General features: G+C 42.3%; 1 protein-coding gene across 1 annotated transcript; it reads left to right on the top strand.

The window, feature by feature from the left end:
* Positions 1 to 3,643: 3,643 nt before the first annotated feature.
* apln (apelin) lies at positions 3,644 to 26,777 on the top strand. The gene is made up of 3 exons (XM_077578700.1): positions 3,644 to 4,034; positions 21,652 to 21,824; positions 24,684 to 26,777. Exons 1-2 carry the CDS (start codon positions 3,968 to 3,970, stop codon positions 21,816 to 21,818), a joined length of 234 nt encoding a protein of 77 aa, XP_077434826.1. The 5' UTR covers positions 3,644 to 3,967; the 3' UTR covers positions 21,819 to 21,824; positions 24,684 to 26,777.
* Positions 26,778 to 27,138: the final 361 nt, after the last annotated feature.

Genomic DNA, 27,138 nt, shown 5'->3' with positions numbered 1-27,138 from the left:
CTCTTTGGCAATAGTGGTGAACATTTAATAAAAAGACGCTTTAAGCTGTTTAATGCCGCTCCCAGGTAAGGTTTACTGTCTAATTATAAATCAAGGAAAATGTATCTTGTCTATTCAAAACGTCATAGCTTTGCCATTCGAAAGTACGCTTAGCCTAATGCTAGCAAACAATGCAGAACGCCATTGACATGCTAATAGCTAGCATCAAATAGTAGCAGTTTTAGAAGCAATGGCTATTTGAACACAATACATGTACTGTAGACAATACTGACAGGCAGAATTGCTTATCCTCAACAAAAATGAAGTAGAACTGTTTCTGTAGTCAGCTAATCAAAAGACCAGCCAGTACACCGCATAGTTTGAGGTTATGATAGGATGACTCAGGCTTGTCCTGTCTACTTAGACTGTTGGGGGATCTCTACCATGCTTCCCTTCCTTTTGTCTTCTCTCTGTCCTCACCTCGTCACCATCCAGCAGTATGTTGCTCATCTGCTTTTTCTTTCTCTTTCCTCCCTTATGGCTAGTGCTTGCTCCTTCTGGAGATGCACCCTCACATTTATCTGATTGTTAGTAATCAACACTTGGGAAGATAATGGAAGTTTTAGCCACAACAAACTTCAGGTTCTTAGATAACTTTAAATTATAAATATATATATATATATATATATATATATATATATATATATATATATATATATAAAGCTTAAAATATGACTTGTATGACTTTAAGAGGCTTCACTCAATACTTTTCATGGCTTGCCGAAAGGGAAGGGCCACATTTACGCCGTCAGAAGTGCAAAGCACCACAAATGATTCAGTTTTTCATTCATCCGAAAGAAAATGTCATATTTTCACTATAATTATAATTTCGCAAATGGAGCAATTAAATACCAAGTTAGCACGGTTTTGCTCAGCAACAGCATCAATGTCTATCTTCAGACAGTAAAACAACAACACAAATAAACATCCGAAAACTTCATTAGCATTTCCGGAATCAGCAGCTATGTATGGAAGCGGAAAATAAACAGGAAAACTCAATTGTTTGTGCACAACCATGAGCTCATCATCGGCTTAATTTAGCCAATTCTTGAATCGAGAGGCCACCTGTTGATGATTCCTGCTACGGACATTGACATCGGCATAGAAGAAAAAGATTCCATTTGCATCCTACAGTACGTGTTACCTGAGGAATGTCTGCCTGTTATTAAGAAGTCAAGAATCAGGAAAGGTCATCAAATGCAGACATGCACGACATTCCTTCATGTGCGCTTCCTGTAAACAGCCAAGTGTTTCCTGTGTTGCGGCAGATGTTTGGCCCTATTGCCGCCTTCCGACCTCGGCCCGTGTCCTGTTGACCCCAAACACCCGGCTCCCCCGCATGTAAACGTGCAGTCATCCCCTGGCTTAGGGTTCACTTCATGGCAAACGTCCACCGACACACGGCGAGGAAACGCCATCTGCTACAGTTTCATTACACGGCTTTGCTCCGAGCTAAGACAATTAAAGCTAATAGAGTGCAAATGTCTGAGCTGGTACTGCCAACTTTACAATGTCGCTCATACTCCCATCCATATCCATATGACTTTTTAATGACTGCTAAAGCCACAGTCGTGAATTATCAAGATGTCAGGGGGGATGGTTCAAGCACCTGGATTGGGCGCAACTGTTTAATAGCCCACTCGAGCACATTACTGTTTATGTGAAATATCTCTGCGGGCTCGCTTTGCAATCCTTCCCGAATGTTGGATTAAATTGAATTTGGAATTACTCCTAACTACTAAGTGGGCTGGTAATAGCGCCATAATCCCCATCTATCCGCCATTAGCGACGATTGGGAAGGATTTCTGTCAGTGATCAGTGAGCACATTTGAGAAGATGTCGTGAACAAATTATTCTAAAAGCAACCAAGCTAATTATCTCTTGGCTAAGAAAAGGGGCTTGGATCAGCATCTTTAGCACCCCGGGCAAGGGGAGCGATCCACGTGAACAGGAGAGGCCTTCAAGTGCCGTGTGTAAAAATGGAAGGTGCTCCTCTTGTTGGATCTCACACACTCATTGCCCTTCTGGGAGCCAGGGCCCTTGGGGTAGACAATGGTCGGGCTGTTGTGAGACAGGAGCTGGAGAGTTGAGGGTCACAGGGCCCCTCTTCTTAGGTCCACGACACTAAAGTGTGACTGTTTAGTGACAACACAGAGAAGAAGAGTCGCTGAGAGGGGGTAAGGGTCCGGAGGTTGGGACCCAAATGCGGCCCATCCATCAAGTGTCACTACATGCCTTTGGGGACTCAGATGCAAAACCCCAAATGTGAGCAGAGTTGAGCCACTCGGCAGGCCACAAAAATTAGGAACACCTTCACAATCTGACATCTAATGCAAAGGATAAACTTTCAAGATAAACGGAAACCAGGTACAGTCGTGCCTTGAGATACAAGTAACCTGAATTCTGGGGGGTTTAGATATGAGCAGCCGCCATTCAGATATGAGCTGTCATCTGGGTAGAGGTACTTTACATGGGCTACTCCACTTTTTGCATTCAAATATCCAATGCTTAAAGAGTTATAACACCAATGTTATTCATTAGCTCATTTCTGCCATTTTAGCATTAAGCTAAATGGCCTGTCTGAATCTGTCTGGCCTCAAACAAATACACCAAAATTGCATTACATCATCTCAGCTATCATTTAAACCTGCTTTTACTGAGTCAAAAATTGAGTGTACGTGTACGGCGCCGAAACACCCAGAAAGGCGTAACTCATCTACCAAATTCCACTAAACTAAACTTGCTTTGGCATTTGTCAAGTTGATCGCCCAAACAAAAAAGCCTTAGATTGAGTTCATCTGGAAGTTTGCAACGTTTTTCACGTTTCAAGAGTACAGCAGCAAACCAGACGACCAGCCCTGTGATGCAACCAAACACTGTAAATGTTTTACACATTCTTCATGTTTTGAAAACGTCCAAATAGCGGACACAAAAAGCACGTCGCCTTGATGTCGCTACATGGCCTGCCACGATAAGGAAACTCCAAATTCTCACAATTCATGGCAATAAAAATCAACCTTTCCTGTTTATTGTGTGGTAAACAAACGACAACCAGATAAGTTGCTCTCTTATCGGCCTTTGTTGTGAAAAGAATATAAGAAATGTCAAAAAATGACTGGTTTAAAGGAGGAGGGGGGCAATAATTGATACGTATTTTCCTGCAGCGACTCCCCAACTGTCACGGAGGCCGACTTCAAACGGCGCTTGGTGATTTAAGCCATCCATACCTATTTAGCCGGAGGCGAGCCGCTGAAAGAATGGAGCGAGGGTTAGAGATACAAAAGCAGGAAGCTCATCTCGCACCTTCCATTCTTTCATCCGCTTATTTTGATGCCCCCGAATTCCAGACATGTCTCCCTGCTTTGCAATTTCAAAACAGTTTTCAACAAGAGCATCTGTTGGGCTATTATCATAAACCTGCCCCCCCCCCCCCCCCACATGCTCCCTCTTCTTCTTCACACCCCTCCCTCCCTTTTTGCCAACTCCCAACCCATGCACACTTACTGACTTGGGGGGGAGGTGGCTTTTCTGTGACCTAGCGGGTCTGAGATACATAAGCCACATGACCAGACAGCCTCCTTATCCGAGGCGAGCAGGACTTCTAGAGACACTCGCGGCTCCACTGAACTTGGCTGCTCATTTTCTGACACACACACGCACGCACTCTGTGGGGGAGCTCGGATAGAGACGTGCCTCCACTCATTGGAGTGCTGCTGTCACATATACACACGATACACAAATACACATTTGGACAACACTCATTTCTTACACACACACACACACAGAGCAGAGCAAACAGTCTCTTTGGTGCTCCCTCACTTGCTCTCTCTCCTCCCTCCCTCCCATCCACACACACACACACATACACACAAACAGCACTACAGTATATCAGCGAGCGACTAGCGGCGAGCCAGAGGGGAGTGCAGAAATGAATGTGAAGATTCTGACGCTGGTGATTGTGCTCCTGGTGTCTCTGCTGTGTTCTGCCAGTGCTGGTGAGTAGAAGCGAGGCAGCGCTCGTGCACCTTCTGTGCTTTTCTTTTTTTTTCTATTTCTGTCCTGTTTGTGCTCCAGCAGGCTGATCTGTGTTTGTATGTGTGGTTGATCAGTTACCCGGCATGTGTGGGCTCTCAGCAGGAATATAGGAGCACCTGGCCGGGTACAGTACTGCACTGCAGTGGTTCAAAAGGCTTCAAGTTGAATGTTGTTCTCCTGGCTTAGGTGCATCATTATCATCCCCTCACCTTGATGTGAAGCCAAGCTGCAAAGGGAATATTGAGAGCTTGCGTGTGCGGGGTGATGGATGCATGGCAGACTGTTGTGATGAAATGTATGCTATGCATGGCACATGTTCCCCAAGCTCAGCAGGGAATCTGACAAATTGACGGCTGGCGTTCCATCTAACCTGCGTTGCATGATGATGATTATTCCATGACTTTGATTGTGCAGCAGAGCAACACGCTGCCTATAGAAGCGTCCTGTGCTGATGATAACGAGGACTGTAATTGTTGTATGGGTCGGTGAGGAGAACACACACATCCCAGTTGCGTGGATCATCTCCCCTGTAACAGTACATTTCCGTAAAGTGCCACTGGAGCCATTGTTGGACTACATATGGATGCCTGTGAAGTCTAATATTGCACATTATTGCCTTGGGGGGAAGGGGAAGGGGGGTCTCTTTGCGGGGAGTGATGGTTCAAGCCTGCAGATGTGATGCAGGTAACACCGTGGTGTGAAAAAACAACAGTTAGGCCTTGTGTAAACGTCCGAGCCATTCTTGGGATTATCACCAACCTCCCAACTACGGTTGCTGGGAAGACTCACACAGGCTTGAGGATTCTATAGGCTGTGAGGTGTGATTGAGTCCGTATTGATTGCAGTGATAAGGCTACATGATTTATAGACTTAGGTAGAAAAGAGAGGCTGTGTAGCCAGGGTGCTGTCCATCCTGCGTATCGATCCAACAGAGCGGCACCATCCACTTCCCATGCTTCCCTGCACATTCGCCGTGCAGCGACACACGCTATTTTTGTCCGACGCTACTGAGCGCACGACTAAATGGGAAGCAATTATCTAGCATCACGGCCAGTGTCGTTTTTCGCACCCCTGCGTGCGGCAAAGCATGTTCGTAAACCCCGCGGGGGGAAACAGGGCTTTTCAAGAAAGCTTATCCGTCTTCGCGTTTGTTCCAGTAATGCCGCTTATGTGCCTCCCATTCGTACCCCTCCTAACCCTGGGCTGCTACCGTATAGTACCAGAGCTCCATTGATGGGGAGGAAGGGAGAAAAAGGGAGCTGCGAGAGATGAAGGGAGGCAAGTGTGTTGCGGCGGTGATGGGTGTGGGGAGGGATGCTAGCTGGAGTGTGTCAGCTAGGATCGGGCAGCGTGCGCCGTCGCGGAAAGGTGTCAGAAGAAGCTCTTGCATGTAGGCAGTGGGTGTGAAGTCTTTTATCTTGAGACAAATGCGCTTCCGATTCATTGGGCATCTGTCTAAGCCGGGAGTGTGTCTGGGAAATAAGGCAGAAATGCACAGCAAAGACAGATTGTATGTAGTGTTGAATCATGAAGTGGGACTCGATTGTTAGGTTTATAACTATATGAATAGTGTTGAAGTCAGAGGGCAAGCCTATTGGAAACTTTTCATCATTTTGTTATTGAAAAGTTTATTAATGGTAAGATTGTTGGCAAAGCGATGCCACTATGTGAAGGAACACTGTGATTGATTCTTTTGCAAGGAATCAATCTAGGACAACAACCAAAAAGTATTTTTCTAAATACAATAATCATTTAAAAACATGCTGTGCTTCGGTGCTAGCCAAAGGCTTAACAAAGTGGTGTACAAATTATGGCCCGGCGGCCATTGGCGGCCCGCTATCCATTTATCAGTCCTCCACGGCATATACAAAAAACGTTGACATGGCTCGCAAAGCTAGTTTAAAAAAAAGATGGAAGTGTGCAGAGTGAGAAGAGAGGTTGTCGAAAAATTAGGTACCACTATTATGAATAAATTGGCTTATATACTGTAGAGCTTTTTTAGATATAAAAAATATACCAATAAACTATTTACAACTAAAATAATAAAATTTCTCATCAAAACACTGTGGTGATTTTTTTCTTTTTTAGAATTTTAGAAGAAAAAAATTGTTTATTCCCCTTAATGTTTTGTTTATCCTCAAGTTTTTTTTCTTTAAATGGTCATCTTAATAGTGTTTGATTTTGTTTTGATTCTGAATGTGTTGATTGGATTAGAAGCTGGAATGTAGCATTTTCCCAAAACAACAAGAAACTATAACAATATATCATTGCTTGCTATATTGATTTTGCAGTGTGTTCAATATGTTCAAGTCAAATGATTTCAAAGTGGCCCTTGCATCAGTCCATATTTTTGTATGTGGCCCTCAAATGAAAAAGTTTGGACACCTCTGTCTTAAGAGAACAAAGTGGCTGCTTGGGGCCACTTATCCCCCCCCACCCCCCACCCCCAAAAAAGTGTTGGTTTGTTGTAACATATTAAATATCTCTGCTCAAAATCCATTTCAACATATGTGGGAAAATGTGTCATGGCATAATGACACCAAGGTTAAACTTTTTGGCCATAATTCCCAAAGGTATGTTTAGTGCAAACCACAACACCATACGTATTGTCAAGCATCTTGCATTGGGGCTGTTTTTTCTTCTGATGGAATTGGGGCCCTAGTCAAGACGGAAGGAATTATGATCAGTTGCGAATATCAGTCAGTGTTTGCACAAAACCTTCTGGCTTCTGTTTGAATGACAAAAAAGAAAAAGAAAAACGAAATCACGAAAAGCTTATTAGAACATCTGAAATTTATTGGGGGCTAATTAGAGGATGCTTAAATAAATCTTCATCTTTAAATGGTGACACTTAACATGAGTTTGAATTCTAAATGCCCACCTCCCAGTTATGCACGCTTGTCCAACAGCATTATTTCAGTTGTTTATTTTTACTTCACTTCTCAAAAAGATTAATAAAATATTCAATTGAGTTATACAGATTAGAGGTTAATGGTGTGAAAAGTTTTTTTTAATGATTTATCTTGGTCTCTTTATTTTTTTTATACCACAAAAACCTAGCATTTGAATTAGGGGTGTGTAGACTTTTTATATACACTTCATATGTTTGATACTGTTACGGAACATCAAGTATCATGTAATAATAATAATATTAATAATAATAATATTAAAAACACTTCACTTGAGAAGTGGTCTAGGCATAAATGTTCCTTTTTTGTTTTGTTTTTTTGCTTGTCAAGTCCTAATGTTTTCATAGACAACTCCTTTTCAAAAACAACCACTTTAGGACGCCTTTTCAAGTGATTTCACACTTCAAAACACTGTTGCCATGTAAACTAATGGTCAAAAAGAAATCCAGCTGAAAAATGGTGGTGTAGAAATGGTACCTGCGAGCACCTTGTAAAATTTCAACTCATCTAACAAAAAAGCAGCAGTGGCCTTCTTCGTGTAATACTGCCATCCTCTAGCTGTGCACTTCAATTACCCATCCTTGAAAAGCACTCTGGCTCAAGAGTGGGCTCTAGCTTTAGACATGTGGTATCCATAATTCATCCCCGAGGCCGATCGCTCTTTCTCGCTCTGACTCTCAAGACGTAAACAGTCCTTCCATGTGTCTGTCGCAGGAGCATCCATCTATTTCTCGGCACCCCATAGCAACACATAATGGCAGCTGGCACACACACACACACACACACGCACACACACACACACACACACACACACACGCACACACACACACACACACACATACAACCCACACATACAGTAGATGTAATTGTTCTAGCTGGGTTAAACAGGTGAGGTAGTCATGCGGCCTTGATGGCTGCTTTTATCTGAGCGAGAAATCGACTGCCTGGAAAGCGGGCGATATCATGTGAGCCTGTCAGCGCTGCTATTATTCCGTATGAAACTTTGATGTATTGTTGGGGCTGGATGCACGCATAAGACGCCGCACTGCAGCGCGCTCATATGCTCAACCTAGTGTTGCGGGTCAAACTCCAGCCAAAAACAGTAAGTAAGGCATCTCAGAGGAGGCCAGAAAACAGCGCCTGGTCGGGTCTGATTGGCAAGTGTAAATCATTATGCGGGGTGTGCTAATGCAAAGAAGGTGTTTGTGACTTTGGATGTGATTTCGGAGACTCGGGAGAGAACAAACGCAGATAAACATTTCCAGATGCTCAGGAATATCTTAATAAGTGCTGTATGAAAGGGAGGGGGCGGTCTGGAGGAATGTTAGCATGGGATTATTGGAGAAATTAAGGTGCTGAGAAACACATGCACTAGTTATTATGTTGCTAATAAACACGGCAGGTCAGATCTAGTCCACTGCAAAAAAATTAAATAAAAATACATTTAAAAAAATAAATAAATTGGATTTTCCTAAACTGGAGCCAGCATTATGGACTTTAACAAGCTGTTTGCAAGGCGGACAATAAATGACCTGGCTCGATACACAGTCACACACACAACAATTTGTTGGGTACACCACTAACAAATCTAATGAGATGCAAAAAAAAAAATGCATAAAAAATTACAGTTAGATTCTAATTACAATGTTTATCACTGTTATTGTAGTAACCAAAATCTAAGAATCATTGTTGTAACACATGATGTACAGTACAGAAATGCCTTGAGAGACCTGATTTACACGTTTTTGAGATATGAGCCGTTATTTGTCAGATTTCCGCAAACTTCAGATACTATGAACTTGATTCAAAATTGAGACTCCCAACTAAAGTTTACAGTCACACTAACCATGAAACACACAGCACAATTACACATTAGGCAAATCCTCTTAGCTTCATTCTAACAAATTATACCTGTCAATGCCAAACACTAATGGCATGCTAACAGTTAGCATTGATAGATGTTGTTTTAGAAGAAAGAGATAGTTGAACACAATGGTGGAACAATACATACATATATTATTTATTCAATGTGAAAAATGACCAATATTAACACATTATATAGCATCTTACTGAGCCACTTACAGCAGTAGCAGTTGTCGTAGTAGTGCCATTGGCATTCTTCTTGGTTTGTGTCCGCACCAGAGCTCTGGTCCGCACTGTATGGGGTACAGTAGATGCCACGGACTTCCGACTTACGGGTTTCACACATCAGCGTCGTTTTCCGGCCACTGACTGACTGCGCCCCCTAACTGCGCGCTCCCGCGCAGGGCGTCTCGACTCTTTGAAATGCTTCGGACAACAAAGACACTTCACACTCGTACCCGTGGACGGGAAATCGCAACCGAGGGGCACAAGAAGGGGCGGAAGCACAAGAACTGGGACGCGGCCCACACATCGCAAACAGGAAACGGAAACAAAGCTGATGTGTGAAAACCAGGAAGTCGGAAGTCCCGCCTTCTCCGTGGCATATTCGCCATTATACTGCCTCTCGGTGGCCAATGTGGGCACAACAGAAGGAGCAGGATAATGAATTTGATTTCAGCAGTAAATCATGATACACACACTGTTCAATTATTTACATCCATCCATTTTCTTAACCGCTTTTCCTCACAAGGGTCGCAGGGGGTACTGGAGCCTATCCCAGCTGGCTTCGGGCAGTAGGCAGGGTACACCCTGAACTGGTTGCCAGCCAATTGCAGGGCACACAGAGACGAACAACCAGCCACACTCACAATACCACCTATGGACAACTTGGAGAGTTCAATTAACCTGACATGCATGTCTTCGGAATGTGGGAGGAAACGGGAGCAGCCAGAGGAAACCCACGCAAGCACGGGGAGAATATGCAAACTCCACCCAGGAAGGCCGAAGCCCGGACTCGATCTCCCGTCCTCTGCACTGGGAGGCGGACGTGCTAACCAGTCAGCCACCGTGCCGCCCTTCAATTACTTACATCCTAGCAAATTAGTCTATCCTTTTTATACAGTAAAATACTATAGAGTACCATTTTGAGAGGGAAAAATGTCATAACATTTTGAATTTTTTTGAATTTTCCCCAAGTTCCCCTGGTGGGAACATTTCATATCAGTTTTGACCATCATTGTTTTAGTAGATGCAAGATTAATCACCAGCTTTTGCATTGGAGCTCACAGGATTGAGACCAGGTGTACCTAATATTGTGGCCAAGTGTTGAAGCGAAGAATGGTGTCCCAGTGGAAACGTTCTGGGCTCAAATGTGCTTTAAAAAAAAAAAAATTTAAGACATGCGGACGTCTGTATAATATTGGCTGACATGAGCATCATGAACAGCACCCACCACTGCTCCAGAATAAGTGGGAGTTAAGCAAGCGATTTAAAAAAAAAATCATAAGTCATTTGGTAGGGATATAAGGCTAACCTTTGGCCCGTCGAACCCTAGAGATTCTTGAAGACTTTGGCATATGCGAGCGTTTGGCCGCCATAATGCAATTCAGAACCCTTTGAATGAATAAATCTACTCACTCAGATCTTCCCTGGAGAGCAGATGCAGCGGAGGGAGGGGAAAAAAAAGAGCAAAGACAAGTAAAAGAAGAAAAGCCGAGGGACTTTAAAATAAAAGGGTGGACTGGGAACAAGGTTATATGGGAGCTTGGAGGGTTGTCTCATTGAAAAGCTCACATATGGGTATAGCGAGCGGAAAGCTGACACTCACTGTGTGGATATGTGCTGCACTCCAGACCTTTAAAGGACATAAAATGTTCAAAATGTGCCACATGGATGCTAAATGTTAGCATCTCAATGGCGCTTTCCATTGTTTGTTAGCATTAAGCTTGTTTGGTTCTTCTGAATTCACAATTTTCCATTCACCACGTTTACACAATTGTGAGGCATGCTTTCAGCATCGTAGTAAGGATGGGAAAAGTGATATCATTATTAATTTGTGGTTTATTTTGACAAAAGCATGACATGCAAATATTTTGAACAGTGAAAAAAACATTACAGTGTTGCCTTGATTTACGAGTGCCCCAAGTTGCAGGTTTTTCTAATCCTAACCTGAGCTGGGCTAGAGGCCGTATGGAGTGAAGAGGGTCATGTTCTGCCTAACTAGACCTCATATCATCGTCAGAAGTTTTCTTTAGGACCTGCCATTCCCTCTTAATTAGAGCCAGATCGTCCCCCCCTACTAACAGCTTTCCACCAGTGCCCAATGAAAATGTTATTTACGACCCTCTGTTTGAAAATTAAGTGTTTATACATTTATAGCAGTAGTTCTGGCAGATCTAATTCCTGATCAAGATCTAAGTGGACACTTTTATTAACAAGCTGTCAGACCACAGAATAAATATTGTGCTCTTTAGGAATGCAGGTGCTTTAATGGCCTTCATGCACGATTTTAAAAGACCACAAAATATTGCTTTGGACATGTCGTTTTTTGGTAGAAGCCCATACATATTTTACATCGTCAGATGTTGCTAAAAGTAACGCACAGCAGGTTGTTCTTAGTCAAGCTTGGGACTACAACGACTATTGCCGGCTAAGAAAGGAGATCCGACTGTTTTTTTTTTTTAAAGTTTCCCCTGTGGGGGATGTGGTGTGACAGGAAGCTTTGGGCAACATGTTTCTATCGCTAAGCTATTGTGGTGCCTCTCAAGTGGTTTCAAACTGTCATGTTCACAGTGTTCTCACTTTGAAAGAAATGTTTGAAAATCACAACATCCCTCCCATTCCCTACACAACTGGAGATCAATCACCGGGGAATGAAATCATGTATTATTAATCGCACTGCACGTGTTGTTGTTCGTCGGGTGACTATTTCATACGTTAAAATCTTGTCAGTCAGATGACTTGCCACTGAATAATAGCGCAGGTCTAGCCTACACACAGGTGGTTACCCCGGATCAGTACTGGGCCCCTCGCCAGTGTTAGGGAGAATGGAAACAGATGTTTATAAAATTAGCAAAACCATTTATAAACATTTATCCACATAATGGAAACAGTTTATTCCAAGGGAGACCTTGTGGTTCATCTGCAACACTGGTGGCTGTCACCGAGGTTATCGTCCATCTATATCCATCGGTCCTTATTCATATCATTTTTCCATTTATCCATCCATCCATCCATGTCACGTGTTGATAACCATGAGTTCCAAAGGTAATTGGGTTCAGGTTCAGAACAAGTACAACTCCATCCGTGGATATGGTTCAAAGCAACCACCATTTTACACCCATTGTGTCCAGGTTAAGCATCTGAGCCAACGATATTCCTCCGGTAATGCAGTCTGATGCAACGTAGCTGCTATTTCCTGTCATCACAAGTGTATATACAGTGTGCTGTGGGGAGAGCCAAGGCCCCTGCATAGTGACATTTCCCTCCTGTTTCTCTTCCTCCAGCCTGTCAAATGGAAGAAAGCAGGTTCACAGCCCAGAGGGAGGTGAGATGATGATGACACAGGAGAGAAGGGAGAGGGCGGGGTTGTGCTTTCCTTTGCCCTTCACACGCCGTCTTTGAGAATAGTGGCCTCTCAGACACTCTCAGAAAAGTGGATGTAGAGAAAGTGCGATTCTGTTCCTCAAAGATGCAACCTGCACCAATGTACAGCGGTACCTTGAGATATGAGGAATGACCCAACGTACGAGTTTGTCGAGAACTTCAGATAAGAGGGCTGCATGGTGGTAATGAACTCAATTCAACTCACTTCACAATAAGCAGCAGTTTGGTAAATAGTGAATAATTCTTTAGGGAAAAAGGCTTCAAGCTTTCAGTGCCACTCCATGTTGAATTAAATACAAAACCAAGAGAACTACACGGGTATACAAAACAACTAGCTTAATGCTCACAAAGAGTGTAAAACGTCATTGACATGCTAACAGTTTGCATTGATTGTCATTGTTATTGATTGTCACATGAACAATGGAGACACATTTAGACAGATAATATAACAATACTCACATGGAAAATGACTTAATACAACATTTTCCTGAGTCACTTAACAGTTGTAGTTTTTATTTACAGCTGGAGAAGAACTATTCTTTGTGAATTGGATTGCAGCATTACATCATGATGCACAAACAGTTAAACTTGTATCACCCCGATAACTATTTTTCCCTGTTCTCAGGCCAAAAAGGTATTACTTGTACCTTTTCTAAATCGCAAGCGTATAAATGAATTCATTTTTTCTGTAACTATTCTCATTTTAAGGGCTGCTTCAAAAGATGTCTTAAGATGCCATAGGATGGCGGCAAAGCCCTGGCCAATAGGAAAGTAGTAATAAGTGTTGAGAAATATTGTTGAGGTGATACATCTAGACTGAGAGACAAAGATGTTTATATGTTGGGGAGGAGCTAAGTTTAAGCCTGAGTTGTTAGTGGTAAGTAGTACTTCATTTAGATAGTGCTTTTCCACCTTACATGACCCTCAAAGCGCTTTGCATTATGACTATTCATTCGCCTACTGATGTCAGCACAAGGAGCAATTGAGGGTTCAGTATTTTGCTTCGACGTGGTCACAATTAAACAGATGTGTGAATCATAAGCCATTTATTTTGAAGAGGTTATTGTAAAAAGGACTTAAGACATTGTAAGAGAAGTTTAAACAAGATTCTAAAATGACATATAGACGACAATAACCACATTGGTCCCAACCACAGAACCAACCAATGGCCTAATTGGTGGATAGCTTTGTTTCAGTTTTACAGACCGTAGACTTCAACTGGATCCATCTTCCATAACTGCTTATCGTGTTTGGGCTGCGCAACTTCAGATTCTGTTGCTATTCTTCCCCAGAGACAAATGTTGAGGAAGTGACTTAGTCCGGCTGCTGGTGGACAGAAACCCCCCAACCCGCAGTAACCTTGTAGCCACAAATTCACCCCTCCAACTGGAAGTGTGACTGCGAATAAAGCGACAGGCAGTCAAGTAGCGAGGGGAGTCGAGAGCTTCATTAGCCGGCTCAGTGCTGCTGCCGGCGGCCCTTTGAACTGGCAGCGCTCTGATCATCGGCGAGCGCGCCGTCTCACACCTCATCATTTCATACGCTCTCTAATTCGGGCACAAGGCAGTCAGGCTGACTCAAAAGGACATCTGCAGAAAGAAGCGGGCTGCTTGTTTTTCATCTTAATTTTCTCTGAACCTTCACTCTAAGGGTACAGTGGGGGTTGCGTTAGAAAGCTGCATTAAACGGGAGAAACTTTTCACGCACTTTGGTTTCCTAATGGACAAAGGCGGCCTTCAGCTCGGCCACAAGCGTAGCATTATCACAGCGCAACAATGCTGCATATCAAACAGCCCTCAGCCCAAATCAAAGACGGCACAAAACAAACCCCCCCCTGAGGCCGCAGATGAGGCTTAACATCACAAATATGGTTATCATTGATTCTAATTGTACAGTATGCCGGCACGTTGATAAAATCTATAAGTGTAGAATAGGCAGGGGTGTCCAAACCTTTTTTTTTGCACGGCCACATACACAAAAAAATGAAAGATGAAAGAGCCACTTAAACATTCTTCACCTTTCATTTAATTTAATCCTATTTAATTTTAAACATTCTTCATCATTCTTCACGCTAAAAAAAATCCACCAGTGTAGGTAAATTTTTTTTGTTGTTTTATTATTATTATTATTTTTACATATCACAACTGTCAGGCAGAAATCTCATAGGCTATGTCCAAAACATAGTCAATTGAATATTTTTTTCACAAATCGAAACTATTGGTCTCATCTGTCCCTATGTTGTCCGTTATGTTTACGCATTACTGTGTTAACCAATTTAATGTAATGAAAATAGCTTTAAATCTATTAACGCTCTTGAACACATTCTTAGAAGTGTTGTAAATTTCCGCCGCTTTTGTGTAGCCAGCAGTCCTGGATCCCACTGGAATAGATCAGCAGCAGTATCACATCTCTACATTCAGAATCAAAACAAGAGCGTTCTGTACTAATCTGACCTTGACAGTCACATCAATCCTTATTTGGAATTATGTGTGATTGGTGATGTGAAAGATGAGAAGAAATTTCTTGCCACAAAGTGTAGAAAGCAATACAATGCACCCCTGGATTATAACTTTGATTTTGCTCCGAACTGAGCGCCTTCATGGTGGCTGCCATGGTAACGTGGTCTGAAAGTCAGCAATTGGTACCACTTTCTGCCAAGGCCCAGAATTACCGAGGTGGGGTGGGGGTCTGCGATGAGTATCTTATCCGACACTAAATATTGGATTGTGAAGAGCTGCGTACTTGTTTTGTCACCTTCCCATATGTCAGGACGAGCGTGTGGGGTAAGAGCTGACAAATCCCTCAATGTGATGCTGTGACAGCGCGAGCGTTTATTAAAGGCTAAGAGAATGTTTGGATTGTTCTAGCACAATTAACACTTCATCCCGGATAAATAATCCTGATCCGCTAATGTGCTTACGCAGTGGCAAGCGTCACCCCCGTCTGGCTGTGCGGGTTAGCGTGTCTCTGGTAACGGCGCCGATTCACCGGCTAATGCCACTCGTCTCCTTTTAGTTAATGAAGAAGGGGAGACGCACGGTAGAGACAGCGGGTCTGCTCTTCCGACGTCACGCCATAACCATGGCTACCTCCTCCAGGGAACTCATTCTTCCTTTCCACAGCCCAGGCAAATGATGTTTGCTTACCCAGAAGGTTTGCACGTTGTCAATATAATATGCTGCAGCCACGGAGCATGTTATTCTCTTTTTTATGGTAAATTTTTATTATTAACTATAATTGTTCGGAACACAATGTAATTGTGCGGTTTCAGATAGACAATCATTGACGTGACCAAAATAGACTCTTTTTACAGCTCGTTTTTATCCTTCGCTCAAAGGGATTTCACATTCAATCAAATAACAAAATGTGTGTCCCATTTGGGAGGCGCGAGCTATGAATTTTTCCAGCCCAAACACTTAACAATTTCCGAATTGGTGGTGTTTCTGCAAAAGCTTTAAAGGAACTCGGTGACACCAAAGCAATATTAGTCCTGTGTTGCTCAAAAGCTAGATGTGGAGATCACGATCATATTTATTACCCAGTGTTGTAGTCATCAAGTCATTTCGGTCTTTCGGTATTATTTGTCAGCATTGTAAATACAAATTCGGAGGGCTTCACCTTTACTACTAGCAACGCACAGTACTGTATAGTGAACCACCATTTTTATCGCATAAGATACATTCCAGACCCTCCCGAAATAGGTGAAAATCTGCAATATAGAAAGACCATACATAAAACATTATTTATAGTTTAAATCCATCAATGTGCTTGAAAGACATTAAAGCACACTTTTAAACACAATGTATATCACATTTTGGTCAATTTAACCCAAACCACCCCCCCACAATATAGACTTTTGGTCAGTCCACAGACTCCACACCTGTGGGTGTTATTTTCTTTTCTTACATTATTGACCATTTATTGAAAATGGCTTGCTCTATCTGAGGATGCAATGTTATGGCTGAACAAACATGCCGATTTTGGGGTCTCCTGAAAAAATGACTATTGGAAGTACATGGTTTCAGCTGGTGCGGTGCATATTTGAACCCGAAAATACAATTAATTAATTAATTAAATTAAACACCGCCACCAAAAAAAAACTATAAAACACATTATGACTGCGACTACTGTTATTTTGAATGTCTAAATGTGTTGCTGGGTCAAGTACTTACTTAGGCCTAAGCCATGTTTAAGCTCTCTTAAAGTAAAGTGCATTATGAATACAATATTATGATGATGATGATGATGATTATTATTATTATTAAGTGAGTTGGATTGAGTTTACTGCCGCCATACCACTCTGGTTTCAGATGTTTGAGCTCACGTTAAATGCATAAAAAGCATAAATAATAATAATAAAAAAAAGACAAATCTTTAAAAAAAAAATAAAAATCTGTGTATATATGGTAAAAACTAAAATTAAAAAAAATGGTTTAAATATCTTTGCTATGGCAGGGGCATGAACATGATGATTCGTCCCTACTGAATACTGCAATGCAACTGACTAGTGATCAGTCTCGGGTATACAGAAAACATGGATATTTTGTTTGTTTCTTGATTAATATGCCAAAGTGCCGAATCATAGCTTGGCTTGGCATTATAGGTACACCAATTTGTCAAAAAGCTGTTTGGAGAGTTTGTTACATTTCTGCTAGGGCCTAAAAGCAGCATATAAGATGCACTCTGATGGCAACCTTCCTTCTTCTGCTAGCTGTTTGTTTCCGCACACATCTGTGCAATCTGCAGTGTGTGTCGCAGGGGTGTCAGATAAGCAATGTTAGCAGAGCAAAGTGAACACGGTGGAGAGATTAAACGCTCGTGAGGATCTCATCCGGCCGTGAGATTTGATCAATGCGATTGTGACACGGTGGATTCACAGTTGGCGCGACGCAGCTGAGCAACGAGCAAAGCGGATGAACAAATGGCCATTAAGATCCGAGAGTCAATCAATCGGAGAATATTGAATGTGGATTAAATGTCGGTGGCTACGGCTGACAGTGCTTGTTTACATTTGCTGCGACATAAGCTCTGAACACAGTGCCTCTGTGTGCTCGCCGCTATTGTTTCTCCAGCAGTCTTGTGTAAGTTAATCTTTGCTGCTCTAATGACTGAAAAATGTGTGTTGTCGCTCCATTTACAAGTGCAGACATTTGTTATGTGGTTGTTTTGGCAGACGGTGCACACAAATCAGCTTTACGACTATTCATAAGCAGCTCCAGCCCATTGGCAGCACTGTGATGCGCAGTTTGTTCTCGCCTGTCATGAGGGCAGCTGATGAACTTGGCTTCAAACCAGAGACTGGCCATTTTTCTCCCTTGGAAGTTATATATTATATCTCTAAAGACTGCGGTGCTGATGATGGGCTGTTGCAGTCACAACACGGATGAGCTGTCAATATTCCTTTTTGCACCGGGCCGTGATAAGACGGACAGCAAGCCATTTGAAGAAAGGCAACATATCGCCTCGGGAAAGCAGGGCGGAGAATCAAGCAGCTTCATCTCTACACTGACAACTATTCCCGATCCTACTCAAGCTTCATTTGCATCCTACCACGACATGCTACATCCTATGCGGAAATAGTATCCAGACATTCTTCAAATTCCCCATATATTAAACTTTAATTTGAGAATTAGCAACGGAAAGATAAGGGTTCAGATTTGGTGGAAAGAGAGCACAGGAGGTCTAAGGTCATCAGAGAGAAGAGCTAAGAGGTTTATTGTTGTCAGACATATGTTATCCGGTGAGTTTTGTGCCTTAGCAACTTAGGGAAAACACGGGTATCGCTCCTGGGAAAAGATTAAAGAAGATACCACAGGGACTGCTTCCAATTTCAGGGCAATAAAATGGCTGATATATATCCTTGTTTATGGAGATTAAATATGCATTATTTAGTTGCTGGTCTGAATTCTACAATGACATGTTGCTGTCACATTGAAACACTTTCCCTACTGGCTGCAAAAGTTAATCTATACTGCCAGCCTTATCACAGGACCACAGAATATTTGAGCAGTTTTCACTACACTTTTCTATCCGTTTTGGCAGAATGGATTGATTGAGATTGGCCAATATGTTCCTCCCAATGCACAGCGGATGCTGACAGGCTGCTGTGGCGATGGACATCGAAATTGTCTCATTGCGGCCCTGGGATGTGACAGTATCAGAAATGGGACAGCAGATGAGTTTTGGTGGCCTGTTTGTGTTGGTCATACAGTCATTTCACTGATCCCCTGGATATTACGGTGTGATTGCAGTTAAATGTGCAATACCGAATGTTTAAATGTTGGTATATGGCTCAACTGTCAGGAAATGTAAACTACCGTAGTCCATAATGTGTATTCCTTTCCAATGCGACCAAAAGCATCCTATAATAAACTTGTTCATAGCCACCATTAGCTATAGTTGTACTGACTTTTATTGTTTGCTAAATTAGGGTGACCAGACTTTCAAAATTAAAAACCAGGACACCACAATTTCACTGAAAATCAAACATACAATATATAAATTATAATTTATAAGAAATTTAATATCTTGTCAATCTGGTGACCGGTAGTTGTGTTATTGCTTTAGCTAATGGTAAAACAACAGCACTAAAGAAGTCAACTGCACTCACCATTATCAATCCTTTTTTGCTCGGCCCCGTAACCTATTGGAAGCTGTTTACCTGTCTGCTGGTTCTGCATTGTAACATTTCTAATATGCCACCAAAAAAACTTAGCTTACGTTACATCAAACCGGCAATTGCAGGATTAGGCTAGTAGGACTACATTTCCCATGATTCTTAGACACAGAACCAGGAAGTGTGATGAAAACATGTCTGTTAGCGATTAGATGTTAGATTAGTAGAATGAAACGCTATGACAATTAGGTGACTGACAAACACACTTAAAAAGGAAAAGCAGGATAAACAATGCCTGGCGAAGTACATCGGGACTCGGGACCGAAGTCTCAAAACCGAGACTAACCTATAAACCGGAATGTCTGGTCACCTTATGCTAAATCCTCAGAAAGCTTTGCTGAATGCTTAACACCAATGAAAGCAGTTAATTAAGTGTGCAATAGAGCCTTCATTCAATATTATTTACTCATGTCCAGGCCCAGGAACCTTCAAAACATTCAAAACTTCAAAGTGGTGACAGCATGTTGTCCATGTGATTTAAAGGTGAGGCATGAAGTATTTCAGTTGTCCTGTGCCAGAGGAATGGCTAAATCCTTCCAGGATGCTTCAGTTTGCCCTAAAACCTACCTAAACAACGCATGTATTAACGTTCATCCTCTTGGATGTGAAAGAAACAAGCAGAGTATTTTAAGAATGTGTGTATGTCCCTATTTCGCTCTGAATTGAAGGAACAATAACAAAAGGATAACGTGCAGATTAAAGCTCCTTGCGGCAAAGATGGGCTTTAGATGCGGAAATATGCAACAGAGATTTATTTTTTTTCCTCTGGACCATGAATTAGCTTAGTGTTCTACCACAAATATAGCGTGTAATGTGCTTGCTAAAGGGGATTAGTGTGGAAATGGAACTCGAGATGTCTGGCATTTCAGGGATAACACGTCGAAAGCACTCAATGAACTAGCTCAGTGACTCAGTTCACATATGCCATTCAAACTCTCTCAGTTGTTCTTTTGACATTTCTCTCAGTATGCAGCTGAAGGTTGATAATCATATGAAAAGATTCAAAAGCACTCTAACTACGTATGAAATCAACCTTGGGGAACTTGGAGAACAATGTTTAAAAGGTCGTATGGAGGTTTTACTCACATTATTGTAAGAATGTTGTGTTTTTTTGCACCTTCAAAATCAGTCTCTAGCCCAGCCCAGGAGAATCATCACCATTCAGAATTTCTTTTCAAATTTGCCACAATATAAATGTCTGACCATGTGATTTTTCGACGCTGTGTTTGAGTCGTAGAACGGAACATGGCACTCCGCAAAACACATTTGCTCAAAACAGCTGCGTGTAATATAGAAGGTCGGTGCTGGTGATATTTCCAAATGCTGATACCGTAATCCATGTTTGTCTCGTTCCCATTTTAGAATGTGTACCCATTAATGAAAGGTTGACAACCAAAACTGGATCCCAAATTTCAACATAGTCAATTCAGCCCAAAATGAGCTGTGATTTTGTAACTTCCTGCCGACCTTTTTTTAGTGACTTGAGCTGCTGCTTCCCTTCGAGCCTCACCTCTGCAGTCCACCCTGTGACTTATCTCAAGCTGTGTCCTCAAACAAGTCCTTGTAAAGCTTCCAAAGGTCACTCTTTGGGGAACTCTAAAAATGGTGCCAGTGTCTGTAAGCAAACTGGAATGTCATGACCTCGTGTCAGTAGTTTCAATCAGCTTTTGACGGTGCCCAGTGGGAAGTGGTGTTGCCTCTCTTTTTGTTGTAAAGAAGTCTGAGGAGTGCAAAGGAGATCCGTGGACTCAAAATGAAATAAGGGAAGAGAAGACTGCATTTGTTTTTAATAAGAAGGGCTTAGAGATCAGAATAGAATAGCATCAATCATTACAACAATTCATCTTCAGCTCCATGCATCAGGCTTTCATGTAGTACTATGTGTTCTATGGGGTCATAAAAAATTAATATGGAGTCAATGATAAGCATAAATATTCCATGACAAATCGGGGCGCTTTGGATCATTCAGCTTCTGATAGTTTGAGTACTCCGAGACACACCAGAGGTGGACATAGGCAATTTGACCACAGGCTCTTACACGAACCAGGCCGGACCTCACCAATGGCTAACTGAGAAGTGAGAACATCTGGGATTACTCTCTAGCACACCCGTGTCCACACATACACACACACACACCACACACACACACATTTCAAACATACACACACAGGCTCATCTCTAATCTTGGGACCAAACAAAGTGATAGGATGCACTCTGGCAAGGTTCTGTCACTGTGAGGTGTTTATTAGACTCTACAGGCAGAGTGACCGAGACATGAAACACGAGAGATGGGCTTTTCATTGCTTTGGCTCTGTAAATCTGCTCTGTATTAACTACCGACACACACTTGATGGACAACAATGCTGGGTGGGCTCTAAATACACACATACATGTCTTGTGGTGCCTCATCTATTATTTCCTTGTCTTTTTCCACATTCTGCTAGTACACCATCATCAAGTTGCGATATTTATATAAGTAAATTGGAAATGAATGGTATATTTATATGTGTTTGTATCTTATAGGTCCAATGGCCTCCACGGAACATGGCAGAGAATTGGAGGAAGCAGCTCCAGTCAGAAAGCTGGTGCAGCAAAGCCCCTCGAGGGGTGGTCAGAGCCACAGACCTGCCGGTTGGAAGAGGAGACGCCCACGGCCCCGCCTTTCCCACAAGGGGCCAATGCCGTTCTAGAGCAAGGTGAACTTCAAGGCCTGAGACAGCGTTGAGTTATTTTGAATGTTTCTGATTGATGAAAGAGTCAAAATGCCGAAACTCTCACAATAGTACCGGAAAGTCTGTATTCAACAAAAGAATGCTATTGTTGACTTTAAAAGAAAGGGCATGTCTCAACAGATTAATGAATTTGCATGCTTTTATTGTACAACAAAGGTGGGTCCTGCGGCACTGCCCTTCATTTAACCATACGGGAGATTGGTATTGTTAGAAACCTAACCTATGGGTTCATCCCATTGGGAATAAATAGGTTATGTCCATCTGATTAAGTCAATTAAAACCCTTTAACAAAGATAACACTTTCTAGCGTTGTATTTCTCACCTTAACCTTCAGCACTAAAAAGAATGTTTAACTTGCTGTCGAGTCAAATAACCTATTGAGTGAAAAATCTTGTATCAATATAAACAATATTTAACTTCTCACCTATTCACAGTTTGACTTTCTGGGCTGAACCAAAGCAAACTCGCTGTATTTCAAAAGAAAACAGATGAGACGTCACAGAGAAACTAAAACATACTCAAATGTACAGTGTATACACAAGGTTTGCCTACGCACTCGCCAATGTTTGCACATTGCGCAATGTCTGAATGTAAAGCAAAAGCAGCTTATTGAAACATATGCATTCAGAAACACAAGTTATATTAGTGAATCTTTCCCAAATGTGCTGGGAGACAAGGGAACTCTCTCAGAAACGATATCCCCCACAAAAGGTGTCATGCAGACAACACTGACCTGCAAAGGGCCGCCATAAATTCCATCCCAAGTGAGACGAGGCTGCAGCCCATGGATGTCAAGGCGTAGTTAATCAGTTTCGTTGAAAAAGCCCCACAATGTGGACAGCAAGACAGAGGTTTTACAATCCACAGAGAATTATGATCGTCATTGTGTTTTTCTATTTTTTAGTTGTACTTCCTTTTAAGTTTATGATCATGCCTTCCATTCAGCACTCTCAAAGGCGAAGAACAATAGCAAACAATGAATGACATTCAGAAGTAACATGCATTTGACATAACATTGGTCACCCAGTGTTCTTAGTCAAAGAATAAAAAAAAAAAGGGAGAACTCTCTGAACAACTTGTGAGTGCTCAATGTTTGCAACACAATAAGGAAGTGGCTCTAAAAAGTGAATAGCTCAGTAAATCACAACGCTGTCTCTGTAAACATCATTTAAAACCCCTCTCTGGTTCACAGCCTGCTAATTTAAAGAAAGACGTGGAGGAAAAGTGGCCTGGTAGTATCTGGAAATTAATTGAAATAAGTCGTGCAAAAGAGACTAAATCTCATTTTCTCTGGATGTGAATTCATCAATGAGTACTCCTCAAGTTTGGGACAATGAGGTAGTATATTAGCAGTAGCAGCATCCTAGCAGAGGTAACACAGAGTCTGTTAGATCGAAACGACTTTGAATGGGGCTCATTGGAACGGTGGTCCAGTTCCACCAATGAAATGTACTGGTGATAAACTACCACAAGTCTTTTATAGTCAGACCATATAAATGATACCTACCCTTTAGTAGAGTTTCTAATTTACACCAGGGAATGATACACCTGCCAATGAATTATAACTTGAATACAGACAGACAGCTCCATATTCTGTATAGCTGCACAATCCAACCACATCCCAAACTACAGCCTAATCAAAAATTGTGCCTGTAGCTTGAATTGGTGATGGTAGCTGGTGGTACCCATCCATCAGCTGATGTAATTTAGCAGCATCTCGCCATCCTAACGTCCAAGGATCATTGGAGAGATCCTTTTTTTTTTTCTTCAATGCCACGGGCAATGTGGACGTCTCATTCTGACATGTTCCAGATGTGAGATTAAAGACATCTTCTTGATCGTAATCCTTCACATTCAAACATTCCGTTAGGCCAATTTGATAAAAGTCAAGCCGCTAAAAGACAGACAGACGACAGGATATTACACAGTTTGAAGCCACGGGCGATTTCTCTAGGCCCATCGATAGCCTACGTGACAAAGCCAAGAGCTGGAGTCTTCCAATAGAAAATTTCCATCAAAAATGAAGAGTAATCCTTCACATTCAAACATTCCGTTAGGCCAATTTGACAAAAGCCAAGCCGCTAAAAGACAGATAGACGACAGGATATTACACAGTTTGACGCCACAGGCGATTTCTTTAAGCCCCTCGATAGCCTACGTGACAAAGCCAAGACGCTGGAGTCCTCCAATAGAAAATTTCCATCAAAAATGAAGAGTAGTTCTGCAACTCCTCCTTTAGGATAAGGAGTATGACCTCAAGCAGCAGTAGTGAGATCATTCTGAGGACTGAGCAAACAAAATAGATATACAACTCAGATCTGCAGATCAGATACATCCACGTCAATTCACTGGGCATGACATGACCTAAGAACTATGCCAACTTGAAACAAGAATGGGCCCTTGTCAGTTAAGGCAACTTGTTTTCATGCAACACAGCTCAAACTTAAGAGGCAATCTTGGGAAATGATCACAGACTGGCGCGAAGATAAAACGCCAAAGGAAGATAAAAGATATCCTTTTGGACAAGTGCTGCTTCTGTGCCCCAAGGGTAGAATAACGTTGGGTTTGTGTTATACATGAGACATATACTATAGAACTCTTTTTTCTACCAAAGGCCCATGGAATCTGGTTGAGACGAGTCTGGATAAAGCTTTACTTCACTCTTTCTTCAAATGCAAGATAACATACACACAAAGAAAGTTCTGTTAGATGTGGCTCAAGGGGGCAACTGTACCCAAAAGGAAATTGAAATGTCTGCATGACTCATGAACGAAAGCGAACAAAAAAAAAAGCTGATGATACTTCTGTGTTTCTGTTTTGTAGGCACTGCTTTAAGCGCCCTCCCCCAGGTTCTGATTTCTATGCTCTTCCTTTGCCATGGGGGGCCTTGCTGCTAAGGGCCTATGCTTGCCCGGCCTGAAGAGTGATGTCCATAGCACCTGCTGGTTCTTCAAGCAACTCTGTCCACAAGAAAAAAAAAAATCAGGACAAGCCGCTCAACCCTTAGCTCTAAGGAAGAATGAGGGAGGGCAGTGATGGGGGGGTGGGGAGTTATTGAGCCCCTAGCTATCTGATTCTATTCCTCTGTCACCCTAAATGACTTGATCTATCTCTGTCTTCTCCCAATTGTTGTTTTTCTTTTCCTATCATTTGCTTTTGAGACACCGATGATAGCAGTCTCCTTGAGTGTCTTACACACTTAGCATGACATGGTTCAGACTCGCATCTGTCACATCTCCATGTTGTAGTTTTCCTGTCCTGACTTTAAGGTTACAGTGGCCTCTGATTTTGTCACTGCGTAGCAGCTTAGTGGCTTTGGTAAAACAAGAAGGAGCTAATTCACACAATGGTTAATTTGTAAAGGATTATCTTTATTATCATTTGATAGTCTGGATTTCATCTGCCTAAAGGAGTTAATGGTTTCATGATTGTTGAGAAAAGAGTGTCACATCTGACTGTACTTTGCATCTTCTAATGCCATCCACATGAAGCTTCATTATCGACTGAAACAATTGCACACAAAATGTTCAAATAATCGATTGAAGTGGCAGAACTTCTATAATTAGGAGATTGTGTAATCTGAAGTTAGTTTGGTGTTCGGAACTGCACACAAGGTCTTTGTAGCAGCACATGTCTACTCGAATGAGTCTTAAACCCCAAATTTCCTTTTCAGTCCTTACTCCGAAACCATACCACCTTCCTGCCACACGACTGTTAACTGGCAGCGGCGGTCTGCGCCACTGACAGGCCCGCCTTGCCTTTTAATGAAGTGCCAAATAATGAACCCTCTCCACAAATGCTGCCAGAATGTGAAGAAGTTACCTCTGTTTTAAAGTCTTGTAACACTGACACGCATTTGAAGTAAGGAGTGAATCAACGGTGGCCCATTAATTTCAATTACACTAAAATAACTATAATGGCACTACACCCTTGGCCGAATACTCCGTTTCGATCAGCTGAATTGTAGACCTTAAAAAATAGTCATCTCCTCGATGCCTTGATGTATTCCTGTGCATTAAGTAAAAAAAAACGAGAAATCTCGCAGGATCCACACCCACTTTCACCCGGTTATTCCTTGGCTCATGCCCCAAATCAAGATTATTCCATCACTAATGGTCCTGCTGTCTAACCCTATAGTGACTTTAAACCTTTGACCAAACGATATGCCTTTCCATCATACTGGAATACATCACTATTTATCTATTATCTCTGTTGTTTAAGTCTTTATTTTTCCTCAGGGTGCTAGCATAGAGGCTTGTACTAGAGCAGTCTATCATATAAAACAATCATAGTTTGCAACATTTAAAGCTTATATCAACATATTTTCGTAAACAGCATTACTCTCATTGCGTGTAGTACAATATAACCATGTATCCACGTCGAGGCCCTTCCCACTGGTGATCTTTTACCTACTTCATGGCGGGTACAGTTGCCTTGCCAGTCCGCCAGCTCTTCCACAGCGCAGGTGGTCGAGGCTTTGATCCTGACCCTCATTAAAACTCTTGAGTTAATCTTTCTCAGATGGATCTCCCGGAGGCTGACCGAGGCCACGTAGACTGAGCTCGTTGATTAAATTGGCTTAGACGGGAACCCCAGCTTCCCGCTCAGTCACCTCAACGCCCTCCGTCACTCCATAGCCAGGCTGGTTTAGTGTGTAACCATGTCAAACACTGAGACCTTTCACCGCCATTTGTTCGGCTTGAGGACCAAAGCGCAAACTGTGATATAGGATTAGGATGCGTTTTAACCTAAAGCCAAGTCCTCCCCCATGTCTCGCTCGTCGTCGCTGCTTCTCATGCAAATATTTTTAATCAAATGAAGAGGCTTGCAAGCCTTTATTAAGAGAGCATCAAATATCACAGTGGTAGTCGACGCTGCCAAGATTATACCTTGATTAAAAATGTATTAAATCCTCGAGCACTGTGAAGCGTAATAATTCCAGTTCCACCATTATTATTTTTTTCATATCCTCTCAGACAGAGATGTAGATTTCATTAACGCTCCTCGGGTGTGAGATTGTCTACGATGAGGGAAGATAGCTGGGGGACGTAAGTTCTGATGTTGGAAGTCGACTGGGTCACGAGGAGGGGTCATATCGCTATCCACCGCCCCCGCAACCCCATCTCGGACGTTATTGCGAACGGAGCCGAACGTCTGTATCCGCACTGCTCTTCATGAATGTATCCTCACCATCTGCACCAGCCGCGCTGCCCTTCAAGAGACCAGAGCAAACCAACGTCAGCCCCATTTGGAATCTTGCCGAATGCACAATTCAAAG

This window comes from Vanacampus margaritifer, chromosome 10 (assembly GCF_051991255.1).
Source record: "Vanacampus margaritifer isolate UIUO_Vmar chromosome 10, RoL_Vmar_1.0, whole genome shotgun sequence".
In the NCBI taxonomy this organism is placed as follows: domain Eukaryota; kingdom Metazoa; phylum Chordata; class Actinopteri; order Syngnathiformes; family Syngnathidae; genus Vanacampus; species Vanacampus margaritifer.
The sequence above is the reverse complement of the archived record's forward strand: the minus strand, read 5'-3'. Positions and strand labels throughout refer to the sequence as shown.